Source organism: Poromitra crassiceps (genome assembly GCF_964638095.1).
Source record: "Poromitra crassiceps genome assembly, chromosome: 22".
NCBI lineage: Eukaryota > Metazoa > Chordata > Actinopteri > Beryciformes > Melamphaidae > Poromitra > Poromitra crassiceps.
Window position 1 is genome coordinate 5,904,399 of NC_139647.1, and position 24,899 is coordinate 5,929,297.

The window sequence follows — 24,899 nt, forward strand, 5'->3', positions numbered from 1 at the left end:
GTGACAGAAGGTTAAACTCTTCAAGTTTCACTTATGTTGTATGCAGCTTGTCTTGGAGCTTGCTTGCCTTGAGGAAGTTAGAGCAGCCTGGTTAAAAACCTATCCTAATACATGATGTCTATAAGTTTATATTTTTGTATGATAACCCAGCCAATCTGGTAGCTTATTGATAGTAAACAAACCTACTCCCATATAAATGACAAAAGCCTGATTTCTGTGTATTAGTCCAGATGATATGTGGATATAATTTACACTTTTTCATTAAAGCATGAAACTTGGTACACTTGTAGTTTGGGGCCCTGGACATTTTCAGAAATTGAGCCGTCGCAAAAACGACTTATGGCGGCCATTTTAATTCCACCATAAGCTATTTACACCCGGGTACAAATAGCCACATGGAGTATTTGCTATTAGTTATTTACCCCCAGGTGAAAAAAGACACACAGCTATTTACACCCACAGGTGCAAATAGTGCCTGCCTTTTTTATCACCTGTTTGAAATCAAGGTTCCAGAGAGGCATTTTAAGTCTATTTTAAATTTGCACTTCGTTGAAACCTTCATTTGACACGTCGTATTACTACGTAAACATAACCAAAGTTGTTAAAGTTGTTTTATTTGTTTAACGTCGGAAAGACGGCGATGTTTTCAGATTAACCATAATTTTTACCTAGAGATTGCAGGTTTGCAAATGGCATCTTTTAGAAACACATTTTGGCAGCATTTTGTTTCAAATTTACGTTGATATTCTATCAGTCTCTCAAGCCAGTCGTCTGTCTCTTCCACAATCTTTGAATGCTCCAGAGACAGTCTGTACTTCAGCCCATTAAAATTTGGCCATAGGAATTTGTCGTCTTCCAAAGAAGTTTGATGGTATTCGACCAATCACGGCACAAAACCAAGGCAGGTGATTGGAGAAATTAGCAGATGTCCCGCCTTGAGTGGATGTCCCACCTAACATCCGTTTTGACAAACTTTCTCCTCTGTGAAGTACAGACGGTAATAGGCGGGAGTATTTGCAAATTCCGGAAGCCTGTTTTATATTCTATATATTCCTGGCATAGGTGGAGTTTGCAGGTAGGTTGGGCTGGGGGAGTTGGGGTGGCCATATTTCAGCCAGGTGGCTGAAATATGCCACTATTGAGTCTAACCTCTGAAATTCCATGGCCAACATTACGGTCTTTCAGAGGCTGTCGCGGGCACATTTTTACAGCTAGAGTGATCCTGGTATCATGAAGATATTGGTACCAACCTCGTCATAGTAGCTTGTCAGGAAGGATGGCTCAATTATGCTTAAAAATTTTGGCGCAGGATAAAAAACTGCCGTGGCCATTTTCAAATGTGTCCATTGACTTCTCACCTCCAGAGATCTGAATGAAAATGGCTTCTATGAGAATGGCTTCTATTATGGCTCCACATGACGCTCCCCTTTACAGACCTGCCCATTTTATGTTAATCCCATGCAGTTTTTGGCAAAAGCTTTTGCATGCACTTTCCATAAATTGGGTATTACTGGAAAACTGAAACTCTTGTAGATTCACAAACCCAATCGTATTCATGTGTGATGATGATAGTCCCATAGTAGCCATTTCATTCTAGTGAGACCGTTTTTTCGAAACTTGACCTCACAGTATGTACGATGTCTGACACCCCCCCCCCCCCCCCCACCACCACCACCACCCCCAAGCCTTACCCCACCAACGACCCCTGGTTTGCAGACACCTAAAATGCAAATGTTGTATTCTGGTGATTGGATTGGCAAACTGAGCAGCGTGGTGAAACCGGGCTGAGATCAGAAGCCGGAAGACCCTCGCCATCACTGGTGGAGCTCGCTGGATGGATTGGTGTATTTTGAGTCAGTTCAGTGACAAACAAGCCCAACAGAGGGCGACAGCTGGTGGGAAAATATAACATAACATAACGTTCCATTTCATCATTATATTTATGTTTTACAGATGGCACAATGCATTGACAGCAGGGAAGAAAGACACAGAGAGAAGTGCAACAGGTTAAATTTTACACCCATACAGTACATGACCATCCTCCCATAGAGTGCATAGACTGAATCAGCAGGCCACACCATGTGTTCGAGCCATTTATTTTCTTTACCTTTTTTGTTTGTTTGAATATTGTAGATGAATAGCATCACCTGGTGGCCGAATTCCTTTTTGCATCAGGTGGAACAGGAAATATAGGAAGTGAGCAATCTTTTGCCAGTAATTAGACCCAGGTGGATGACGCCAGAGAGAGTACTAGTTTTCAACAATATTCCCAGAGCCCAATGTTCCCCGGAGGTTGTAACAGTCCTGGAAACACCTGGAAACTCTGGAGCAGGTGTCTATCATGTATCTTGAATCATCGTACCATGAATATTAAGACAATGTTGTTTACTTTCGAACTTTATTTACCGTAGGGCTGTCCCGAATACAGCTTTTATTTCTTTTTAAGATTCATACCTGGGGAGGTTGTTTCCAGGATTGCCCCAGACTTTCCAGGTGTTTCTAGGACTGTTACAACCTCCGGGGAACATTGGGCTCATGGGAAAATTGGGCTGACCCCTAACGGTCAACGAACGAGATATTTTGCGTATCTTTGCTTTACTCACTTTCACATTTTTACACCAAAAAGTGTATCGTTATCGTTAACGTTTGTGGAGAGCCGTTTTTCTTTGTTACTTCACGTCACCTCCAACAACGAACCGTGAGTAAACATTAAAAAGGAAACGTGTTGGAACATGTTTTAAAGCGTCTAAAAAGAAGCGACATGTGGAAATGGCCGCTACACCATGCGTAGACTTTCTTAATGGCAATGGCAAAAGTGATATAGGGCCACTTGGGGTCAGGCTCTCCTAGTAGAGGACATTGAGTATGAAAAAAAACTGCTCATAAATACTTGTTTCTGCTGACTTGTGAGGAGTCTTTTCTTTTTCTTTTGATTGGATAATCCCTTTCCATACTAGATCTGACCACATGGCTCTGAACCTATTAAATATAATAATCTTTGTGGACTTACAGTTAAAAGCCAGACTGGAGGTTCTTAAAGTGCAAATGTTGCCTTTGGAGCTCTATTTCTAGCTAGTGTAAATGCGACACACCACACCAAACTCACACACAATGAATAACGGAAATATTAATTTACTGAAGGGTAAACCTCTCGGCCAATATATTTTCAAGGTGTCCCAGATCCCATCGGACAGAGCTGCCAGATGTGAAGTCATCAATCTTGACCTCTTTCAGAAACAAAAATTCATTTAGAGACAGGTCAAGATCAGCTGATATTTTACCTTTTCAAACCAATATGTCTTACTGAACTTTAGTAAGTCATATTTCCATTCAGAACCACATTGAGCAATAAATGAAACGGAGAGACCGATCAGAACATTATAAACAACTGACGATCAAACAGAGCCAACCGCCATCCTTCAGGTCCGAATAGAAATGTTGTGAAATAAATGAAAATGTAGGAAGCACTGGTTGAAATGTGGCTTGGAACACAGTAGAGAGCAAAATGATGCAAAATTCTCTCACATTTCCATGTCGATGGAAGATGCCGCTGACGATTGCTTTGGAAATATACACAAAGAACAAGACATTTTAAATACGGCAGCGTAGGCAACAATAGTATGCAGCAACAACAGGGGAAGCACTTTAAAGGGGAAATGATTCACATAGGCTATCTATTATATCTAGATCTATATATATATCTATTTATCTATCTATTTACAGCAGTGCGTGTCCTAGTGTCCGGCCTCTTGCCTGGGCAACCTTGGAGTTTGTCTTGCGATTTAAGGCTTTGCAGATGAAGTCACCAGCTTCCACCACTTTGGCGAGGTCCACTCCCTGTGAAGAAGCAATCCTATAAGAATCCGAAGAGTGTGCGTGTGTGTGTGTGTGCGCGCGTGCACGTGAGAGTGTGTGAGCAGGATTGTGTTCGATCACAGCTATGCCATTTTACATGCGATCACACTGAATCTTTCAGGAAGTGTAAAGAGCACCCCTGCAGGTGACCTATAGGAGCCTGATTCTTCAATTAGATGATTAGGAGGAAATGGGCAAAAATGGCTCATTGTCATTAGTGGCCAAAATGACTCAACACAGGATCAGCACCATGGAGAGCTCCAGAGTGGAGCAGCACACAGGTGGGCACAGTTTGAATCAGCCAGTGAACTCTGGAGCAGCACACAGGTGAGCTGAGTTGTAATCAGCCACTGAAGTGCACTATGAAACCCCTCAGGGGAGAGAGAGGAGAGACTGCATACCAACTCTGTGAGCGAGGCCGGACTAAATGGCCGGTCACACGGGGACGGCTATTCCGCTAGTAGTTTGGGAAAGCACTAAACACTTTTCAACAGTATTACTTACTTCTATATTATGAATAAACTTTACTTACTTAAAGTAAGTAAGGTTTACTTACATAGCACATTTCACAGAGCAGAGTCACAAAGTGCTAACAAGTCAGTCAGTGTCGGTCCGTCCGTCCAATCCACAGGCAATGAGCTGTATATTGTAAAGCACCATATTGATAGGGAATGCATGTGACATCATGGGAATACTATGAATCCATCTAGTTGTAATTTTAGTTTACATTAATGAGAGTCAGGCGGACAAACTAATGCCGCTAATAACAGATATTGGCTGTTCATGAAATGAAATTAAGTGGAGGCATCTCAGGTAGGCTATAAGTGACAAAAGTGACAAATTATTAAACTGTAGTGGAAATGTCCTACCAGCAGGGGTAGCAATTGTAAAGTATATTGTTGCTGAGACAGGACATACAATGCTGTGGCCTCACACAAGTTGGCAAAACCACTGACATTATAAAATAAACTTTTACAGAACATTTAGAGAAGAACAATCCGTTTATATATCTGATTTCCACAAGATTGCCCGGGTTAGTGTGAATCCCCCGGTGATTATAAAGACATAAAACACCATGTTGGCCTCCCAAAGGACACTGTGAGGAAAAAGACTTACCGTTTCAATGCCCATGCCATGTAGCATGTAGAGAACATCCTCTGTTGAAACGTTGCCAGATGAACCCTGAGCGTACGGGCATCCTCCCAGGCCGGCTACTGCGGAATCCACCACACAAACCCCCATCTGCACGCAAACACAACAGAGACACTGAGCACCTCACAGGCTTTGGCCTCAGGTAAAAAACCCCAGAACAATGACCCTTGTTCTGCTCCGATTGTTGGGTTTGCTGCAGTGCGCCTCGACACGGCTGCGGTCGTGTTGAACAGCTGCTCAGGAGAACTGCGGGCTGTGTCTTGAACATGAGTGGGCACAAAATGTTCCACAGTATGGCTTACTCATCCTCTTTGTCAGTTCAAACCGCCACGACCACATAATGATGGCCCTGGTTGGTATGAGAGGAGCATTAGAAAATGCTGAACAGTGCATTTCATATGGTTCTGATTCTCTGCGTTACTGGTGTTTTTACAGTACTCCTCTGCCCTTAACCATGATGTGGATTCACTTTCTGGCCACAATGAAGCTCTCTGGCATTTCGTCTTAGTGTGCTGCCTGTCTCCTTACACTTTGCCCACAGTGCAACATTGTAACCTCACAGCATGAAGGTGTAACTGTTTGTTTTTGCTACAAACTATAATTATGCAAATGTATTAATTCACTGTGCGATCTGATCGGTGTTGCCACAAGACCACATCTGATGGCCTTGATTCAAATGTTCCTATTCTCTGGAGGATCATCTACAAACACAACACGCCCACGTGGAAGAATATTTACGCCTATTGTACAGTAAAACAACATGCCCATGTGGAAGAATATTTACACATATTGTACAGTAAAACCACACACCCATCTGGAAGAATATTTACACCTATTGTACAGTAAAACAACACACTTATCTGGAAGAATATTTACACCTATTGTACAGTAAAACAACACCCATCTGGAATAATATTTACACCTATTGTACAGTAAAACAACACACCCATCTGGAAGAATACTTACACCTATTGTACAGTAAAACAACACACTATTCTGGAAGAATATTTACACCTATTGTACAGTGTTTGTTTTTTTGCCTCCTGGCAGTCCATAGTCAAAGTAATTGTCATATTTCTCCATTTTTGTGGGGACATCTTTTTTTCTACCTGCGGTACCAAGTGTCTGGCCTCCATATGAAAAGTCATGATGCATTTTCAGTTGTTCCTCTGCGTGCCCATGCTTTTGTTGGACAGCTGCAGCAAACACTGTTTTTGTTTTGACATTAAAGGCCCACTCACACTTAGAACTCTATAACTATAAAGATAACAAATATTAAAGTCAATAGAATAGCTGTGTTCACACTATAACTGTAACTAGAATGTAGTCATTCTAGTTACTTATAACGAGTTAAATCATTTTATAGTTAGTTATCTTTATAGTTATAGTATGGCCCATTCATACTTAGAACAATAACTAATAAAGATAACTGTAACTATAAATGCTTGTAAGTAAATAGGAGGACTCTCACATTACAACTATAAATATAAAACTCCAAAACGATAAATATAACAATATTCTTGGTTCCATCTCAAAAGCTATTTTTTAAATAGTTATAGTTTAAAGTGTGAGTGTGCACCTTTAAATGAGTCTGCAAGAAGAACAAGTTGACCATGGATATAAAGCCTAAGTCCTTATCCATCAAGGCCTTCTATGAACATGAAACAGGAATGTAGAATATGAGAAAATAAATTAGACAATCATGAAGGTCAATTTGTTTGCTTTTCTCCAATGTTAACAGAGAACATGAGTACATTCATTGAGACAAAACCACAGTTACGAACAGTGCTTGCGTACTATAACCATAAGCATTGCCTTTGTCCTCACACCAACAACAAGCCTTGAGTGTTCAGAGTCATTCTGCACTGAGGTACCAGGATGTTCTCCACATGTCTCTGGGATTGTCATGAGAATATGGAAGATGTTTTCCAGCTTCCGTGGCAGAGCCAGATGTCAGAGGATCCCACAGTGAGCCCAAATTAACACCCTGCTCCTCTCAGCAGCCTGGAGGCCAGAGGGAGAGGGGCGTCTGCCCCGTGGAGATGGACCAAGCACCCTGCTCCTCTCAGCAGCCTGGAGGCCGGAGGGGGGGGGGACGTCTGCCCCGTGGAGATAGAGAGACCAAGCACCCTGCTCCTCTCAGCGGCCTGGAGGCCGGAGGGGGGGGGGACGTCTGCCCCGTGGGTATAGAGAGACCAAGCACCCTGCTCCTCTCAGCGGCCTGGAGGCCGGAGGGGGGGGACGTCTGCCCTGTGGGGATAGAGAGACCAAGCACCCTGCTCCTCTCAGCGGCCTGGAGGCCAGAGGGGGAGGATGTCTGCCCCGTGGGGATAGATAGACCAAGCACCCTGCTCCTCTCAGCGGCCTGGAGGCCGGAGAGTGGGGGGACGTCTGCCCCGTGGGGATAGATAGACCAAGCACCCTGCTCCTCTCAGCAGCCTGGAGGCCGGAGGGGGAGGGGACGTCTGCCCCATGGGGATAGAGAGACCAAGCACCCTGCTCCTCTCAGCGGCCTGGAGGCCAGAGGGAGGGGGGGCATCTGCCCCGTGGAGATGGACCAAGCACCCTGCTCCTCTCAGCAGCCTGGAGGCCGGAGGGGGGGGACGTCTGCCCCGTGGAGATAGAGAGACCAAGCACCCTGCTCCTCTCAGCGGCCTGGAGGCCGGAGGGGGGGGGGGGGGGGGGCGTCTGCCCCGTGGAGATAGAGAGACCAAGCACCCTGCTCCTCTCAGCGGCCTGGAGGCCGGAGGGGGGGGGGGGGGGGGGCGTCTGCCCCGTGGAGATAGAGAGACCAAGCACCCTGCTCCTCTCAGCGGCCTGGAGGCCGGAGAGTGGAGGGACGTCTGCCCCGTGGGAATAGACCAAGCAAACAAAATGTATACAATATCTTTAGCCTTTTGAACAATGCTGCTAATTGGTGCCTTTTCCTCCAAACAAGAACCTACTTCTTTTAGGGGCTGTCTGAGCTGGAGAACCTACTTCTTTTAGGGGCTGTCTGAGCTGGCTGTAATTGCTGTTTGTGTTGGCACGGGCAGAGGAGGAGGTGGGGTGGAGGGAGGGATCCACTCCACTGTGTGCTGTGCAGGAGATTTGCAGACCTTGGTTAAAGCCACACCAGGATATTGTACTAGGCAGGCTTTTTTGTTGTATAAACACAGAGTTGTAATCCACCATGCCAATCCTCTCGCTTTCAGCTGCTAACTGTGTGAGGACAAGGGCTCTTCAGCATACTGTTTCCGGGAGGAACAGAAGACGAGGGAACAACCAGCCCCTTCACCAGTTATAGCATGTCCTGCTCCCCTGGACCTTCACCAGCTATAGCATGTCCTGCTCCTCTGGACCTTCACCAGCTATAGCATGTCCTGTTCCTCTGGACTTCACCAGCTATAACATGTCCTGTTCCTCTGGACCTTCACCAGTTATAGCATGTCCTGCTCCCCTGGACCTTCACCAGCTATAGCATGTCCTGTTCCTCTGGACTTCACCAGCTATAACATGTCCTGTTCCTCTGGACCTTCACCAGTTATAGCATGTCCTGTTCCTCTGGACTTCACCAGCTATAACATGTCCTGCTCCTCTGCACCTTCACCAGTTATAGCATGTCCTGTTCCTCTGGACCTTCACCAGTTATAGCATGTCCTGCTCCCCTGGACCTTCACCAGCTATAGCATGTCCTGTTCCTCTGGACTTCACCAGCTATAACATGTCCTGTTCCTCTGGACCTTCACCAGTTATAGCATGTCCTGTTCCTCTGGACCTTCACCAGTTATAGCATGTCCTGCTCCCCTGGACCTTCACCAGCTATAGCATGTCCTGTTCCTCTGGACCTTCACCAGTTATAGCATGTCCTGCTCCTCTGGACCTTCACCAGTTATAGCATGTCCTGTTCCTCTGGACCTTCACCAGCTATAGCATGTCCTGTTCCTCTGCACCTTCACCAGCTATAGCATGGCCTGTTCCTCTGGCCCTTCACCAGCTATAACATGTCCTGCTCCTCTGGACCTTCACCAGTTATAGCATGTCCTGCTCCTCTGGACCTTCACCAGTTATAGCATGTCCTGCTCCTCTGGACCTTCACCAGCTTTAGCATGTCCTGTTCCTCTGGACCTTCACCAGTTATAGCATGTCCTGCTCCCCTGGACCTTCACCAGCTATAGCATGTCCTGTTCCTCTGGACCTTCACCAGTTATAGCATGTCCTGCTCCCCTGGACCTTCACCAGCTATAGCATGTCCTGCTCCTCTGGACCTTCACCAGCTATAACATGTCCTGTTCCTCTGGACCCTCATCGCACAGGGATTGGTGGTCAGCAGCTCCAGCTTGCCAGCACTCAGTTCACACTGCCCGGAAACCAGATGTGGACTTGCTGTTAAAAAGCCATATTCAGTGAGCTGTGGCCATACAAAAACAATACATTCCTGGGTAAAGACACACTGCGTTCCAGTTTTCAAACTTGCATGATTTGGGATAAGCTTGTTGACATTCTACACTCTGAGTGGACCAGTTTGGAGATGGACCTGCTCCCATTATGGTTTCATAAGTGCGTCAGACGTCAGAGAGAGAAAGGGAGAGAGTATACATTGAGGAATATGATAAGCAGTGACACTTTGCCCTCTACACTATACGACCTGAACTGGGAAGCTGAGGGAAACTGTTTTCAGGTCAGATCCCCGCGGCTGACACACATACTGGATCAGCTCCCAAGCCCTTTCAGCAGCACATAAACAAGCCTGCTACTGGAAAGCCACACTCTCTCTTCCATATATATATATATATCTCTGGTGCTGGTCTATATATATATATATATATATATATATATATATATATATATATATATGGAAGAGAGAGTGTGTCCAGGCCACCCTTTCTCATTTCCTGTCTGATGGACAGGCTGTGTGAAACAGACATACTGTAGCTACTTCTGTGGTTAGCTGTAGACTAGCCACTCATGAATATTCTGGAAACTGACATGACAAAAATATTCCGATTATGACGTCATATTATACTTCTGGAGTTATATAAAGTATAGGCTATTATCATGGCAGTCTTACAGCAGGTCTCAGCCTATTGGTAGTAAAAAAACAACAAAGTTGTCTACCTACCTCAGTTCCTATTGTCTGATCGCTAAGAGCCTCTCATTGACAGACACAAAATACAACATTGGTTTAATTGCTGCAGCGAGATCAGTTCTCAAGCATGGCCACAGACATGCTATCGTCCCCAGAGGAGATCTCTCTCAATTGTGCAGCAGAACACGGTACAGTGAAGTGGTGGGTAAGATGAAATATTTTCTCCTTGCCAAGCCTGTGAAATCTAAGTACGTATAGGTTCTCATTGTGTGACCTGCCACCCGCCACTCCCCCCCCACTCCCCCAGACCGCCATGAGGAGAGAAAAAAAGGTACAAAGAGCAAGGAATGTCTTTATCAGGAACAAAAGGTGACTCAGGGCTGACAGGGCCAGCCGGGGGAATTCATTTCTCTCCCAGTTGGTGGTGTTGACTGCCGGCACACACGCCACGATAACAATCTTTCATTTCTATTCTGTTTATGGGTGAGCAAATGGTGGGCTAAATATCCCCAGCTGTTATTATGTTCTTCTGTGCTCCTGGGGGCAGCCACCGGGGGCAGCTGTGACCAATCCATCTCAACGTGATCCACAGAGAGGAATGTCACCGGCGTCCCCTCTCTGTGTTCTTTCACCCACAATCAACGCTTATATCTTTACAGGGACTTTTACTACACGCCTCTGCATTCTTAAAGCCCCCCATGTGTTTTGAGTTTGTCACATCGCCACAGAAACATGTCGTCAACCACACAGCCAAATTTGAACGATTAAAATTGTTGTAGTATGTAAAATTAGTTTTCAAAATCATGAATATTCTGATAATTTTTTTCCTTCTTTCTTTTAATTTGCAGGGTAGACGCACAGCCTGATTGGTTGGCAGAGGTTATTGTGTAATACGTTTTTGTGCATAACCACGCCCATGTGTTTTGAGTTTGTCACATCGCCACAGGAAACATGTCGTTAACCACACAGCCAAATTTGAACGATTAAAATTGTTGTAGTATATCAAATTAGTTTTCAAAATCATGAATATTCTGATACTTCTTTTTATTTTTTTATTTTAATTTGCAGGGTAGACGCACAGCCTGATTGGTTGGCAGAGGTTATTGTGTAATACGTTTTGTGCATAACCACGCCCACTTCAAACCAACATCAGGAACAGTGCAAAAACTTAAAAGGCGATATTTAGCATTTGGGTTGAAACTAATATCTAATACTTTTAGATGCTTACTAGTGCACATAAGACCCTAAATTACATAGTTACAAGGTTATTGTGGGACTTGGTTTCCATGGGCTTTACAGTTTACAGTAAGCTTTTCTTCAGCACACAGTCACGGTGTCGTGCACACAGATGATTATCAATTTCAGATATTTGTAAAAAGAGTAGATAAAAAGTGCAAAGCATCAATATTTGGCCCTCTAAGTACATGTTTCTTTACTTGGACTCGCTAATTGACTTAACCTGAGTCAAGTTTCTTAGTTGAGCTGATAAGTGTCAGTAGCACTGTATAGCTGTATGTAGCTAATTAAGAATTAATTGCTGATCATTTTGCTAAATAATACGTTCTAAAAAAGATTATCTATGATCTCACGGATTAAAGATTGCAACTTGTTACCACATACTTACAGTACCTGATAGAGGTTTGCACATAATATACCGATTAATTAGCTGGTATTTTTAGAAATTGACAAACCAATCGCCCGTAACGACTTCCTCTCACCACCACATTATCAATGGCACTGCGCGCACACACACCCTACCAGGTATTGGCTTACTGTAAAAGAACGTGCTGCTGCAGGTTCGAGCCGGGGCTGGGCCACAGAGCTCAGGAGCGGGGGCCACGAAAGGATCATTTTCCCCTGCCCTTTAAGCGCAGTATTGTCAGATAGTTTAACCGCCAAGCAACAGATGAGTTGGGAGTCCCCCAGGGCCCTAGCTATCCACCTCGCTCTCAGGTGCTTTGTGCGATCCGCCTCGCTCTCGGGTGCTTTGTGCGATCCGCCTCGCTCTCGGGCGCTTTGTCACACAGACACTGAATAGGTGAGCCTTTGTGCTGACCCCCCCCTCACATCTGCTGACCCGCCCAGCCCCCAGTGAGATGACAATGTGCCCCAGAGAACTGATACAGCCATATCTGCGTTACCTCTGCTTTATGTCCCGGGTTTATGTCAGGTTTAGCTTCTCTGCGGGCTGAAACGCCCCCCCCCAGACGAGCCCTCTTCCACAGGGTTTTGTACGCGCTAATTACATTTTTGTGAGCTTTAGAAAACGAGTATTATTAATGGGCTGTGAATGGCTCTTTTCTTCACCGTGATACATGTGTAGTCTGATGGGAGGGCCCATTGGAAATATCTTATGTTCATTAAGATTCTGGGAGTTTTTTTTCAGTGGGCAGTTTGCGCATCATCTTGCTTTGTGCAGAGGCATGGATCGTGTTTCCCTCCTTGTTGACTGACGGTTCCTGCTTTTCTGTGTGTTCCATTGTAGCCCACGCGTTTGTTTGGAGGCAAACAGTGCCTTCTCAATACTTCTACGCCGGATACATTCCTGCCTATGTAAGGTGACACATATAGCATTATAAAGCTCGGGGGGAAATTCATCGACATTTGGACAGTGACACATTGTTTTACACACTGTTTATTATTTTTGGGGATATGTAATGACAGTGACTATGAGGTTTAACTGGCGATGTCGGTTTCAATTTACGTTATTCTATTCACTGTATTTTAGGCTGTTTAACGAAAAATACTTCTTATTTGACTACGGTACTTTGAATGTAGCTGGAAACACCTATAAATCAAAACTAAGAGCCTGTGTTTTAGTGTACTTTAACATCATGGTAATTCCATCACTTTACATTTAAAAAAAAAAGACATCAAAACATCAAACAATTTACTATGTTGGAAATAAGTGTCTCACTTTTACGTTATCGATGCTTTTTTATTGTCTTCTATATCTATAAATAAAGATCAATCAATCGATCAATGAGAGCTCACATTGGATGCTTATAGTCAGCTTATGAGGGTTGAATGTTTTAATTAAATGGTATTACAGTAATATCCCAACTTTTGACATTAATGACAATGATGCTTGTGAGTGAAGATTTCGATCAGAATAGAAAAAGGTTTGTTTGATAGCGATCGAAAATCTATATAAAGGCTAATATTTTGTTGTCTTGTGTAAAAAATCAAGAAAATATGGTGTTGAAAAAGTATGTACGAAGACGGTTTGAGAGCAGCTTAGCATTATCATTTCACCCACTGCATGGGACAAATGATTTAAAGCATGAGAAATAATTGTCATCTATGCAATGTTGGCAGTTTGGAAGTTGAAAAGTATATCCTGGAACCAGAATTTCCTTTTTTCCTTTGCTTTCCTTTCCTTTCCTTTTTTTCTTTTTTCTTTTATTCTTTTATTATTATTTATTTATTTATTTATTTATGAAGTGCTGATTCATGCAAAAGCTGTGCATTTATCCCTAACCTGTGTGTCTGTGGCTCTCCTGCACAAGAACACTCATATCCATCATATGAAGGATGGCTCACAAAAACGGCTTCCCAAGCCACTGAGGAAGCCAGACATTACATGTGAAACTGCCAAACCATTTAAGTTGAAGGGGGTTGTGAACATCAAGAGGATCAGGCGTCACCATCTTGTCTTCATAGAGAAGAGAAGGCTTCTCCTCTTCCAGCCCTGAGGTAACTGGGCCTCCTCCTCCAGTCCTGTGGTCACTATAGGCCTCCTCCTCCAGTCCTGTGGTCACTATAGGCCTCCTCTTACAGCCCTGAGGTACTGTAGGCTAACTGGGCCTTGCTCCTCTCGGGATGCCAGGTTCAAAATCAATGTCATATCTCACACAGAGATCTGGTCTGGATCTTTTTTCACACCTCTCAGAGAAATCCACTTCTGACATTACTCCACCTCATCCCTCACACAGAGATCTGGTCTGGATCTTTTTTCACACCTCTCAGAGAAATCCACTTCTTACATTACTCCACCTCATCCCTCACACAGAGATCTGGTCTGGATCTTTTTTCACACCTCTCAGAGAAATCCACTTCTGACATGACTCCACCAAATTCCCCGAGATGTCAGGTCTTTTCCTCCGCCCCTGAATCCAAAGTCGTCAGTTTTCTCTGCCAGGTTTTCACGTTCCTTCCGCCCATCATATACACAGTTCACAGGTCCCTCCACCCCACATCCTGAATATTCTCCACCCAGCCTTTGGAGCAGCAGAATAAAATACAATCAGTAAAAAAAAAAAACTCAGCCCCGTTTCAATGTGGTGCAACAGGAACTCAAGAGGCTTGGTCGGCAGGGGAAGAAAATCCCTTTCCGCTCCCTGCAAGCTCTGCCATTGGCTCCAACCGACCGGCTCTGCCCATTAATGGATTTATGAAACAATAACAACTCTTAACTCTAGCAACTTGCTATACTCTGAAAATGGTAAGTTTTGACTACACACCGGCGGTCACGTTCACTTCATTTTGATCGGGTAAAGCGCAGCACGAGTCTGCCGACAGATTTTCGATGCAAGTCGAAAGTCTGTCTCGAGAGATTAAATAAAATATAACAATGCAATGGAATGCGTAAATCAATAAAGACAGTGAAAGTTGTGTTTGAGAGAAATGGAAAAGATGCCATCGATGAAAAATGTGATTTCAAAAGTCACTCGTCAACATCAGTTGTCGTGACTGGTAGTGGTGCTATAGTGTATTTTGAGAGTTCTGACCTGAAGTGCAGTCAGGATGTTGGCCAGCGCCTGCCCATAGGTGTCATGGCAGTGAACCGCGAGAGCACTGCTGGGCACCTCCTTCATCACGCAGCGTAGCATCTTCACCATGGAGCCTGGCGTGCCAACGCCGATGGTATCACCCAGGGAAACCTCATAGCAGCCCATCTCATATAAGCTCTTTGCCACCTGAAGGATCAAATGTATGAACGCACACAAAATGCGCTCCTTAAAGGGACAGCTCACCCTAAAATCCAAAATACATATTTCCCTCTCACCTGCAGTGCTATTTATCCATCTATATCGTTTTGTGTTAGTTGCCTGAGTTTTGGAGATATCAGCCGTAGATGGCTGCCTTCTCTCCAATACAATGGAACTGGATGGCACTCGGCTTGTGGTGCTCGAAGGACAAACAAAATACATTTGAAAAACTCAACAGCATTGTCTCTTTCCAGAAATCATGACCCGGTTACTCAAGATAATGCACAGATTTTGTTGTGAGCAGTTTCATGTAGGAACTATTTTCCTTTGACCAAACTACTCCCACTAGCTGCTGCTGCCCTAGCTGCTCCTATGCAGTCTCATGTAGGAACTATAGCAGCTAGCGGGTGTAGTAGTTCGGTCAAAACGAAATAGTTCCTACATGAAACTGCTCATAACAAGGTCTGTGGATTATCTTGAGTAACAGGGTCATGATTTAAGGAAAGAGACATTGCTGTTGAGTTTATCAAATGTATTTCTTTGGCACTTTGAGCACCACAAGCCGAGTGCCATCCAGTTCCATTGTATTGGAGAGAATGCAGAAACTCTGCGGACGATATCTCCAAAACTCAGCAACTAACACAAAATGATCTAGATGGATAAACAGCACTGCAGGTGAGAGGGGAAATATGTATTTTGGATTTTAGGGTGAGCTGTCCCTTTAACAAGCGCAAACCTTGAAACCCACGGCGCCACTCCCTCTACGGCCCCATTCCCCTCGCTGTGGGAGAGAAATGGCATATTGTGCCGAATGATGTCAGAACTGTTCATAGCTTGTCTAAGCAGGAATAACCTCAAGGCCTTGGCGATTGGGTTGACATTGATAAAACATAAAAGAGAATCCAGCGTTCAATTTGAGAAGTCCTATCATTTCTCTGACAGCAAGTGACAGTCCAATCAATGGCTATTATATGAACATGAAGAAATCTCCTATAGCTTGAAACAAGGAAACCATGACTCTGAACTTGCTCAGACTCAAAAGAGCTTCATTCATGCTTGACAGGCAATGTACACCAGATGCGTTACGGCTGCGTTGCAGATCCGGCAAAACTGCTGGATCGACTCTGGTCCATGTTAATAGATGGGCGATACGTGCGGTATGGAAAAATTACGCACCTGTTCTATTTTTGTCGGATCCCGCATACGTCTGACAGATTACATGAGTGTGGGTCTGTTCGCAGCCGTACCACATCTGTCCCGGAGGCGGTGTACATTAGCCCTAAGACAATGATCCAGGTCCTGGCTGGCACAGTCAGCCCTTTGATGTTTACCATTCAACTGGTTTCACTCTCTATTTGAAGCAGGTATACAGCGATGTGACATTAAGAGCGATTATGAGATTGAGACAGGGCAAACTTTTCTTTCTCACATCCAGTTAGGAATACAGTAAATGATAGCTAATACAGAATTGAACTGGCATAATATTCACATTTTAAAATTACCATTATTTTATATTCCCTCTATTTCAGTCGCAAAGTGCCGGTATTTTTTTTCAAACATGTAGGCCTATGCATGCATAACAAGAATTAACGTTTCATTTTACCTCTGTAACTTTAGAAGGTTCAATGTGTCCCTCGTGGGGACATCCCAGGGCACAAGAGACATATCTGAAAGAGAAGGACATCAGTGAGAGTAAAAAGACACGATTTGATTTGATTTGACGGGACAACTATATGCGATATGGCCCCGTTACATTCCCTCGCCTCTGGCTCCGGGACTCGATCACATAAAGTTACCATCCGGGGTGTGAGCTGTTTCTTACCTGTTTCCCCACATCATATCACACATTTTAACATGTCCTCATGCTCTTACGGATATCAATAGTTTAGTATTCCCTGCTTGTCTCCCTGCCATGTCTCCCTGTTTGTCTCCCTGCCTGGATGTGGTCCAAGCACCCAATAAATCCAAAACCAACAAGTTAATTATTTACATTTTTTACTTAAATGTAGAACAGTCATTTCTTACACATGAGATTACTTTTAGTCATAAAGATTATTGAAAGATATTCCATATTCCAGACTGAAATGTTATAACAGAAGTAGAGTATTGGCCAGAATGACATGAACATTTGGACGCTTATTCAGCGGGTATCTTGTATGTTGCGTTCAGGTGCACTGTAAAAAAAACATTTTTTATTTATTTATTTATTTTTGGGGGGGGGGGGGGGGGGGGGCTGTCAGTCAAGGGCCCTTTGAATCGTCCACACTTCCCCCCCCCCTGGCTACGGCCCTGCACACACCACCACCCCTCTCACATGGGACCCCTCACTCCCTCACTTTATGCCCCTGGCCCACATTTGATTGAAGTTGCAAGCATTGTGTCTGCTGTGATCCCATCACAAGATGCTCTCTTTGTTTATCTTTGCTTTTTACAGCTTTACTGCACACAGTTATAATTTACCTTTAATTTCATGTCACTTTGGGCAGATTTTCACCTTTTTTGGACAATACTTTTGTAATGTAAGTCATCTCATTGAAAAACGTCATTTTGCACATGGTTTGATTCTGTGTTGATTCCGAATTCCTGCCGGGTCTGGTCAACCAGCAGAAATAATGTCACATTTGCCAAAATGAGCTCATTGAAAAAAGAAAAGAAAGCATACATCATGGCAGTGACTTATTTTCCTACATACACTATAAGGCACTACTGTGTACAGTCACTTCGTCTGTTTGCTTCTCTTTACTGTACATCTGGACTTGTGGTTTACTGAGGCATAGAATAACCCGCTGCACATCTGGAACTGTGCTGTGAAGCTATTATTGCTGGATGGTGTGTTCGCCTGCATCTAGAAAATGTCGCGTTTTCAACAGATTTTTCATTTGGAGTAAAAAGAAAAAAAAGAAAAATGGCATCCATAATGCTACAGCATAAAGTGGGTAAAATGTGTGGTTTCACTCCTTGTAAGCGGCAATATAACATCGAGAATACAAACCCGCGGACTGGAATCTGTTGCGCTTTGGCAGCGTTAATGACTTCCTCAAACCTCAGCATGCTTTCATCAATAGAGCAGTTGATGTTCTTTCTGCTGAAGGTCTCAGATGCTGAACCAAACACTGCCACTTCAGTAGCACCAGCTGCAACCTGCAACGGGAGAGAACATGAAATTGTGTCAAACACTTTTTAAGCCACATAATACAGACCTATATTTATCCTTATTAGCAGATCCATCAGGGTTGCAAAAATCCAGGAATATTCAAAGTTGGAAACTTTCTATTAGAATTAACAGGAATATATGGGAGTTAATGGGAATTATTAATAGGAATTAAGGGGAATAAACTGGAAATTTTGGGGTAATTTATACTAACTGTATTTACCTTGTCATATACAAACACATTTTTGTTTTGTTTTGTCATAAGCACACGTCCATGCAGGCATTTCGAATAACATTTTTAAAAATTACATTTTTGACTTAATCCTGCAAAAAAGTCAATTTCCTCCATCACAGCATGCATGGATAATTCCCAGCATCCTGCACACTATTGGATGGCTATTGAAGACATGCCCTCTTCATGCATTGGAGAGACGCCCTCTACACGCCCTCTGCATGCACTGGAGAGACGCCCTCTGCATGCACTGGAGAGACGCCCTCTGCATGCACTGGAGATATGCCCTCTGCATGCACTGGAGAGACGCCCTCTGCATGCACTGGAGAGACGCCCTCTGCATGCACTGGAGACACGCCCTCTGCATGCACTGGAGATATGCCCTCTGCATGCACTGGAGAGACGCCCTCTGCATGCACTGGAGATATGCCCTCTGCATGCATTGGAGAGACGCCCTCTGCATGCACTGGAGACATGCCCTCTGCATGCACTGGAGACACGCCCTCTGCATGCACTGGAGATATGCCCTCTGCATGCACTGGAGAGACGCCCTCTGCATGCACTGGAGATATGCCCTCTGCATGCACTGGAGAGACGCCCTCTACACGCCCTCTGCATGCACTGGGCAAGCTTCTGCCTTGACAATGCTGGAGAAGGCTTCATGCTGGAACACGTCCGTTGTGCTGCCTAAAAACTTGAAAGGACATTTATCAGAGTGCTGGCCTGTTCTTTTTTTGCTTAGAAATAAAAGTCAAACATGTAATTTTTCTGCTTACGATGATGATTATTATATTATTATTATTATTATCATCATCATCATCATTATTATTATTATTGTTATTACTGTATATTGGGAACATGCAAAAACAATTGAAACATTACTGAAATTCCCGAGCTTAAAATTTCCAGAAATGTTCCATCCCTTTGCAAGCCTAACCGCCATGCGTGGACTAAGACGTTCTGCTTACAGCATCCTGGAAGCCGTGCATGTTAGGAGTCAAAACCGGGTAGCGGACATGAGGTGCTCTCTGGATTCCTTGCAGTACCTCAGTGTGGTCTGCCATCTTATGGAAGGGGAAAAACATATGATGTCGAAAAATAAACCTCTAACTTCATCTGGACTTGGTCCTGGGAACACATCATCCTATACGGCCATGTTTTCAAAGTGCTTGTAAGCAGCAGACAATCCACAAAGAAGACAGTTACTTTTCCATGTCACACATCTCAGCAGCACAAACAAACAAATATGACATGTTGCTGTTTGCTCAGCCTGGTGGCCAGAATAAAATGGTGGCATATTATTGTTTCTGCAATCCACAGATACATAGAATGTCAGTATTTCTGAACCTAAAATACGTAGCATATCCAGAGCCAGCCTTAACGTGGAGCTGAAATGGGTCTGAGAGGGTCTGTGTGATGTATTCCGACTGAAACGGTAGAGAGGCGGGACATAGCGTGTGGAGGAGTTTGATTTGACGGTTGGAAAGTGTGTGTGTCTGGGATTAGGGACTGAAGTTGAAGTTGGCCAATCCTGGTGCTTGAATGTTGCATATAGGGCTTGTTCTGCCCCCAAATCCAGTGGGATCCATATTATCGATCAGTGTTTTTCAGTCTCTACAAAATTTTATTATCATACAAATGTGTTTTTATACAGCAATGTTAATCATTTTAATATCGGTGCATCCCTAATATACGTGTATCAACACCTCGACCTCTAGCGGTCGTGTAAATACTGACCTCTAACAGTCGTGTAAATACTGACCTCTAGTGGTCATGTAAATACTGACCTCTAGCGGTCATGCAAATACTAGTCTCGCTGGCCAGCCTCCTCTCCCTTCCGTCCGAGAAGTCTGGCGCCACAGGTCTCCATAGTGGGATTGCAATGGGCGGCGGTTAGCGGCAGTGCCCTTGGAAAATAGTTTCAAACAATCCAACTTGCCGTTTTCAGCGTGTAGCAACGAGCTAGCATGTAGGTTTCTGCCATTAGCTTGCTAGCTAGTTAGCGTTGTTGTTTTCCCTGAGGCGGCAGGGGACTATTTACAGCAACACACAGGGAAGAGGGAGCGGAAGCCGCTCTGATTGACATGGTCGGAGCCAATGACAGAGCTTCTTAAGCGGGGAGCGGACATCCGGCTGCCACTGAAACCGACGCCTCCAATGGGAGAGCAGAGTAGAGCAGGGGAGGGTTTATCCCAGTTATGGAGACCTGCGGCGCCAGACTCCTCGGACAGAAGGGAGCGGAGGCTGGCCAGCGAGACTATGCAAATACTGACCTGTAGTAGTCGTGTAAATACTGACCTCTAGCGGTTGTATAAATAAAATACTGATTGAAATTGCTATAAAATAGCGCGGTGGAAAGCACTGTTGTGATGGATGGGTGTAAGCCAGCAAGCCTTTGCCTCTGACATGGGAGACCGGGGTTCACGTCCCGGCGTGTTTAAAGTCGACATTTCAACCGTAAATTACATTTGACGTTTTTGTTCATCCGAGCCTTAGCCAAGTTGTTTTACTGGCCTAAACATAACCAAAGTTATTAAAGTTGTTTTATTTGCGTTTAATGTTGGAAACGTAGCAAGGTTTTCAAATTGACCGCCATTTTTGTTTTCCTTCCAAACATGTGTGGGTCAAACACCTGAGCAGGATGCTGCAACAGCAGTTCTGCAGAGAAGAGCCCAATAAATCACTCAGCGCTCGTTCACTGAGCACCAACGAGAGTTATTACCTGCGGCACCCATTTGGAAGAGACGAAGCTGGTGGCCTCGATCGCAGACAGGCCTGTTCCTGAGAGCATGTCTATCAGCTGGATTTTCACCCCTGTCGGAACGATTTCCTGGGGAACGATGAAATTGAAACAGCTCTGGATTTGATTCCACTCAAGACTCAAGATATCTGCACACGGGCAGATATCTGGCCCTTTACAACCACACTGATTTACTGCGCTCACCTGCTGAGCACGATTCCTCAAAACATATTTCTTATAAATAACACGGTGTCGTTATTGCTCCACTTCTGCATTCATGTCAGTCTGTAAAGATATTGTGGAGCTCAAAAAGGAAATGATAAAGTTGTGACTTTAGCCCACACATGCCAAGCAGAGAACTTATCCATCTAGAGAACCAGCGTCATCTTTCCCATTGAACTTGAGAGAAAATGTGAAACATATGCTGGCAATCATGGGGTTCTGTGATGGTGGCTGTGTTTTTTTGTTTTTGTTTGTTTGTTTGTCTTTAGTGTAACTGCATGTTCTATGCTGGTGATACTATGAATTTCCCCCCAGGGATCAATAAAGTACATCAATCAATCAATAAAAAAAAACATTTTTGAGAAAATACCTTTTCATTTTGAAGTCCGTCTCGAGGCCCAACTTCAATGATTTGAACAAACTGTGGATACTCGTGTGTTGTGATGCTCTGGAAAAAGATCAAAGGGAATATGCATTCTAGAAAGGAATACAATTGAGAAATCCACAAACGGTTAACAAAGCCTTTGGCCGAGGATGCTTCAATCATGATTTGTAACATGAACAGCTCTCGACCCCAAAGCCAGAAACACAAGAACAAAAGTTGAACCTGCCATGTCATTCACATGTAAACTCATATTCTTCAGGCTTCATGGTGGAGCAGATGATGGACTGAGGGACAGGAAGAAGTTCTACTGAATGCAAATATCATGAACCATTTTCTAAGATGCTCCATGGCTGACTACAGCCTGCATGAATCACACAAAGCAAGTCAACAGACAACAGACTGTAGACTGACTGTAAAGTACAAAATGCGCGGTCTTGAAGGGATTCTACTCACTTAAATAAAGTCATCTTTTATTTGAATCCTTATTAGACAGATAGATAGCATGTATTAATCTTCTAAGTCGAGTGTAAATGAACGTTATATCAAACAGTAAGTAAGTAAGTAATCTTTATTTGTATAGCAGTTCTCAAAACAAAGTGCTTCACACAACAAGCACTGAGGAATACTGAGGAATATAAAATAAATACCCCATAATAAAACCAAAAGGAACAATCAAATAATGCTGATAAAATAAACTCAAAACAACTCAAACAAGTGGCTCTCTTGATGCAGTCTTATTGGAGTGACACTACACAGATTTTACAGTGAAGAAGAAGTTGGCCTGCATTTCTTGTCAATTTCTTGTCAAAAAACAACAACAAAAACAAAAACAACATTCTAATTTGGAGCCAATTTACATCCTATTCTACAAAACTACAGTAATATTGAACATTTAATATGTATTTATATTGTATAAGCACCCTATCGCTGCAGCATATCTCTCCATCATGTGTGTGTGCAGTCTCCCTGTCACGAGAGAGTCATGTGTCTGAGCACGTGCAGCAGATGGGAAACAAGAAGAGAAAGAGAAAAAACACGCCCACCTTCTGGTCCAGCAGCCAGCGTGTCAGCCATGGGTAGTCCCTGATGAGCTGCTCGTAGCTCAGGCAGTGTTTCACTGTGGCGGGTACGTTACCCATCCAAGCTGCTCAGCCTGCCCGCCTCCTCGGTGCAGCCTCCTCTGATCTCTGACAGCGGGCTGTGTGTGGCGCGTGCAGTGGCTCATCGATAAGGCGAGATAGCTAGCGTGATGCAGAGCCTCGCTGCTGCACGAGGAAATGGAATTAAAGAGAATGATTCAGCAGTTGCCATGGCAACCTCATCCCCAGCAGGGTGGGGATCAAAACACAGAGAGAGAGAGAGAGCGTCAGCACCGTGCCCCTGTGTTACATAGCTGGCTTGCTGGGTAAATGGTAAATGGCCTGCATTTATATAGCGCTTTTATCCAAAGCGCTTTACAATCAGTAGGTTCATTCACCCATTCACACACCGATGGTGGCAGGCTACCACGCAGGGTGCTGGCACACCATCAGGAGCAATTTGGGGGTTCAGTATCTTGCCCACGAAGGACACTTCGACATGCAGACTGGAGGAGGCGGGAATCGAACCACCGACCTCTTTTATCCAAAGCGATTAGTGGACGACCCGCTCTACCTCCTGAGCTACAGCCGCTGGGGAAGCTCAGGTCTGACTCTGTTTAGTCCTTGGATGGGAGAGAGAGACTGGTGCTGGAAGTGGTGTTGGAGGACGAGAAGGAAGTGCTCTTCCCTCTGGTCTCATTAATAATATCCCCAATGCCCCAGGGCAGAGACAGGGGCTGTCCTGTGAGTGAGCACTAGTCCTTCAGATGCATGCACACAGATGCACCGTTACACAAGGAGGCTGGTTTATCTCCAGGGGGTTTCGCAACTGGTGTCGCAAAGGGGGTCAACCCCCCCTCCCCCCCAACCCTAAGCCTTCCCCTGGAAACCTAACCTTCCCCTGGAGCGCCCACCATATCCAAAGCCTAACCCCAACCCCCTCACCACCCCCCCCCCCCGTGCTCCACCCCAGTCCCAAGGTGTCAGTTGACCTTTGCGTCACCCCGACCAGGTGCGCAGTGCTTGTTTAACGGTGGGTCTGTATATGCGTATTGTACTGACGCACGAGCGTACCCTGTTCGTTAACATCCCGAGCGGTACCCTGCTCGTTAACATCCCGAGCGTACCCTGCTCGTTAACATCCCGAGCTTACCCTGCTCGTTAACATCCCGAGCAGTACCCTGTTCGTTAACATCCCGAGCGTACCCTGCTCGTTAACATCCCGAGCGTACCCTGCTCGTTAACATCCCGAGCGTACCCTGCTCGTTAACATCCCGAGCGTACCCTGCTCGTTAACATCCCATTAACATCCCGAGCAGTACCCTGCTCGTTAACATCCCGAGCGTACCCCGCTCGTTAACATCCCAAGCAGTACCCTGCTCGTTAACATCCCGAGCATACCCTGCTCGTTAACATCCCGAGCAGTACCCTGCTCGTTAACATCCCGAGCGTACCCTGCTCGTTAACATCCCGAGCGTACCCTGCTCGTTAACATCCCGAGCGTACCCTGCTCGTTAACATCCCGAGCGTACCGTGCATAACAGAGCGGCGGGATTCGACTCCGTCAGAACGACGTGTCGGCACTTTGTGGAAGCGTTCTTCTGTGGAGGCTTCACTGAAACATCCAGGCTCCTACCGGAGCTGCCTCGCCCTCAGGGTCCCGAATGAGAAAAGTTGCACATTCACTTCCCTGTTTTCAGTAGAAACCGAAGTCTTGGGGGAAACAGCCTGCTTTGATTGATCTCCTGTGACCCAAACAGCTGAAGGCTTTCCATTGCCAGACCTGCCACTGCTGCCAATGTCAACTGCACAGTGTAATAAAACCCCTTGTTAAGCCAGGGCAAAATGTAGCGGAGAAAGAGCCATTCTTCTTCTGAAGCCCAGATGTTAACAATAGAGCGAGTTAATGAAGTCCTAGCATTCAACCATCTCACCGCGCTAAACTGCCCTGTGATGAGAGAGCCCTGCCCTGCTCTCAGGGGAGGGAGGCGACTCGTACGATCGGCCCTGAAAAATACCTTTTTTGTCGACTTCAAGGTTGAGGGTCTATCAGTTGCCACCCCCTAAAATTTGAAATCCACCTC

The 24,899-nt window shown here is 44.8% G+C and overlaps 1 protein-coding gene across 1 annotated transcript; it reads right to left on the reverse strand.

Moving 5' to 3' along the window:
• Nucleotides 1-3,717: 3,717 nt before the first annotated feature.
• hmgcll1 (3-hydroxymethyl-3-methylglutaryl-CoA lyase like 1) lies at nt 3,718-22,875 on the reverse strand (the record flags this gene model as incomplete). The annotated part of the gene is made up of 9 exons (XM_083658268.1): nt 3,718-3,837; nt 4,972-5,097; nt 14,806-14,994; nt 16,610-16,673; nt 17,999-18,147; nt 19,358-19,453; nt 21,112-21,219; nt 21,722-21,799; nt 22,780-22,875. The coding sequence occupies 9 exons, from the start codon at nt 22,873-22,875 to the stop codon at nt 3,718-3,720; spliced, it is 1,026 nt and encodes a 341-aa protein (XP_083514394.1).
• Nucleotides 22,876-24,899: the final 2,024 nt, after the last annotated feature.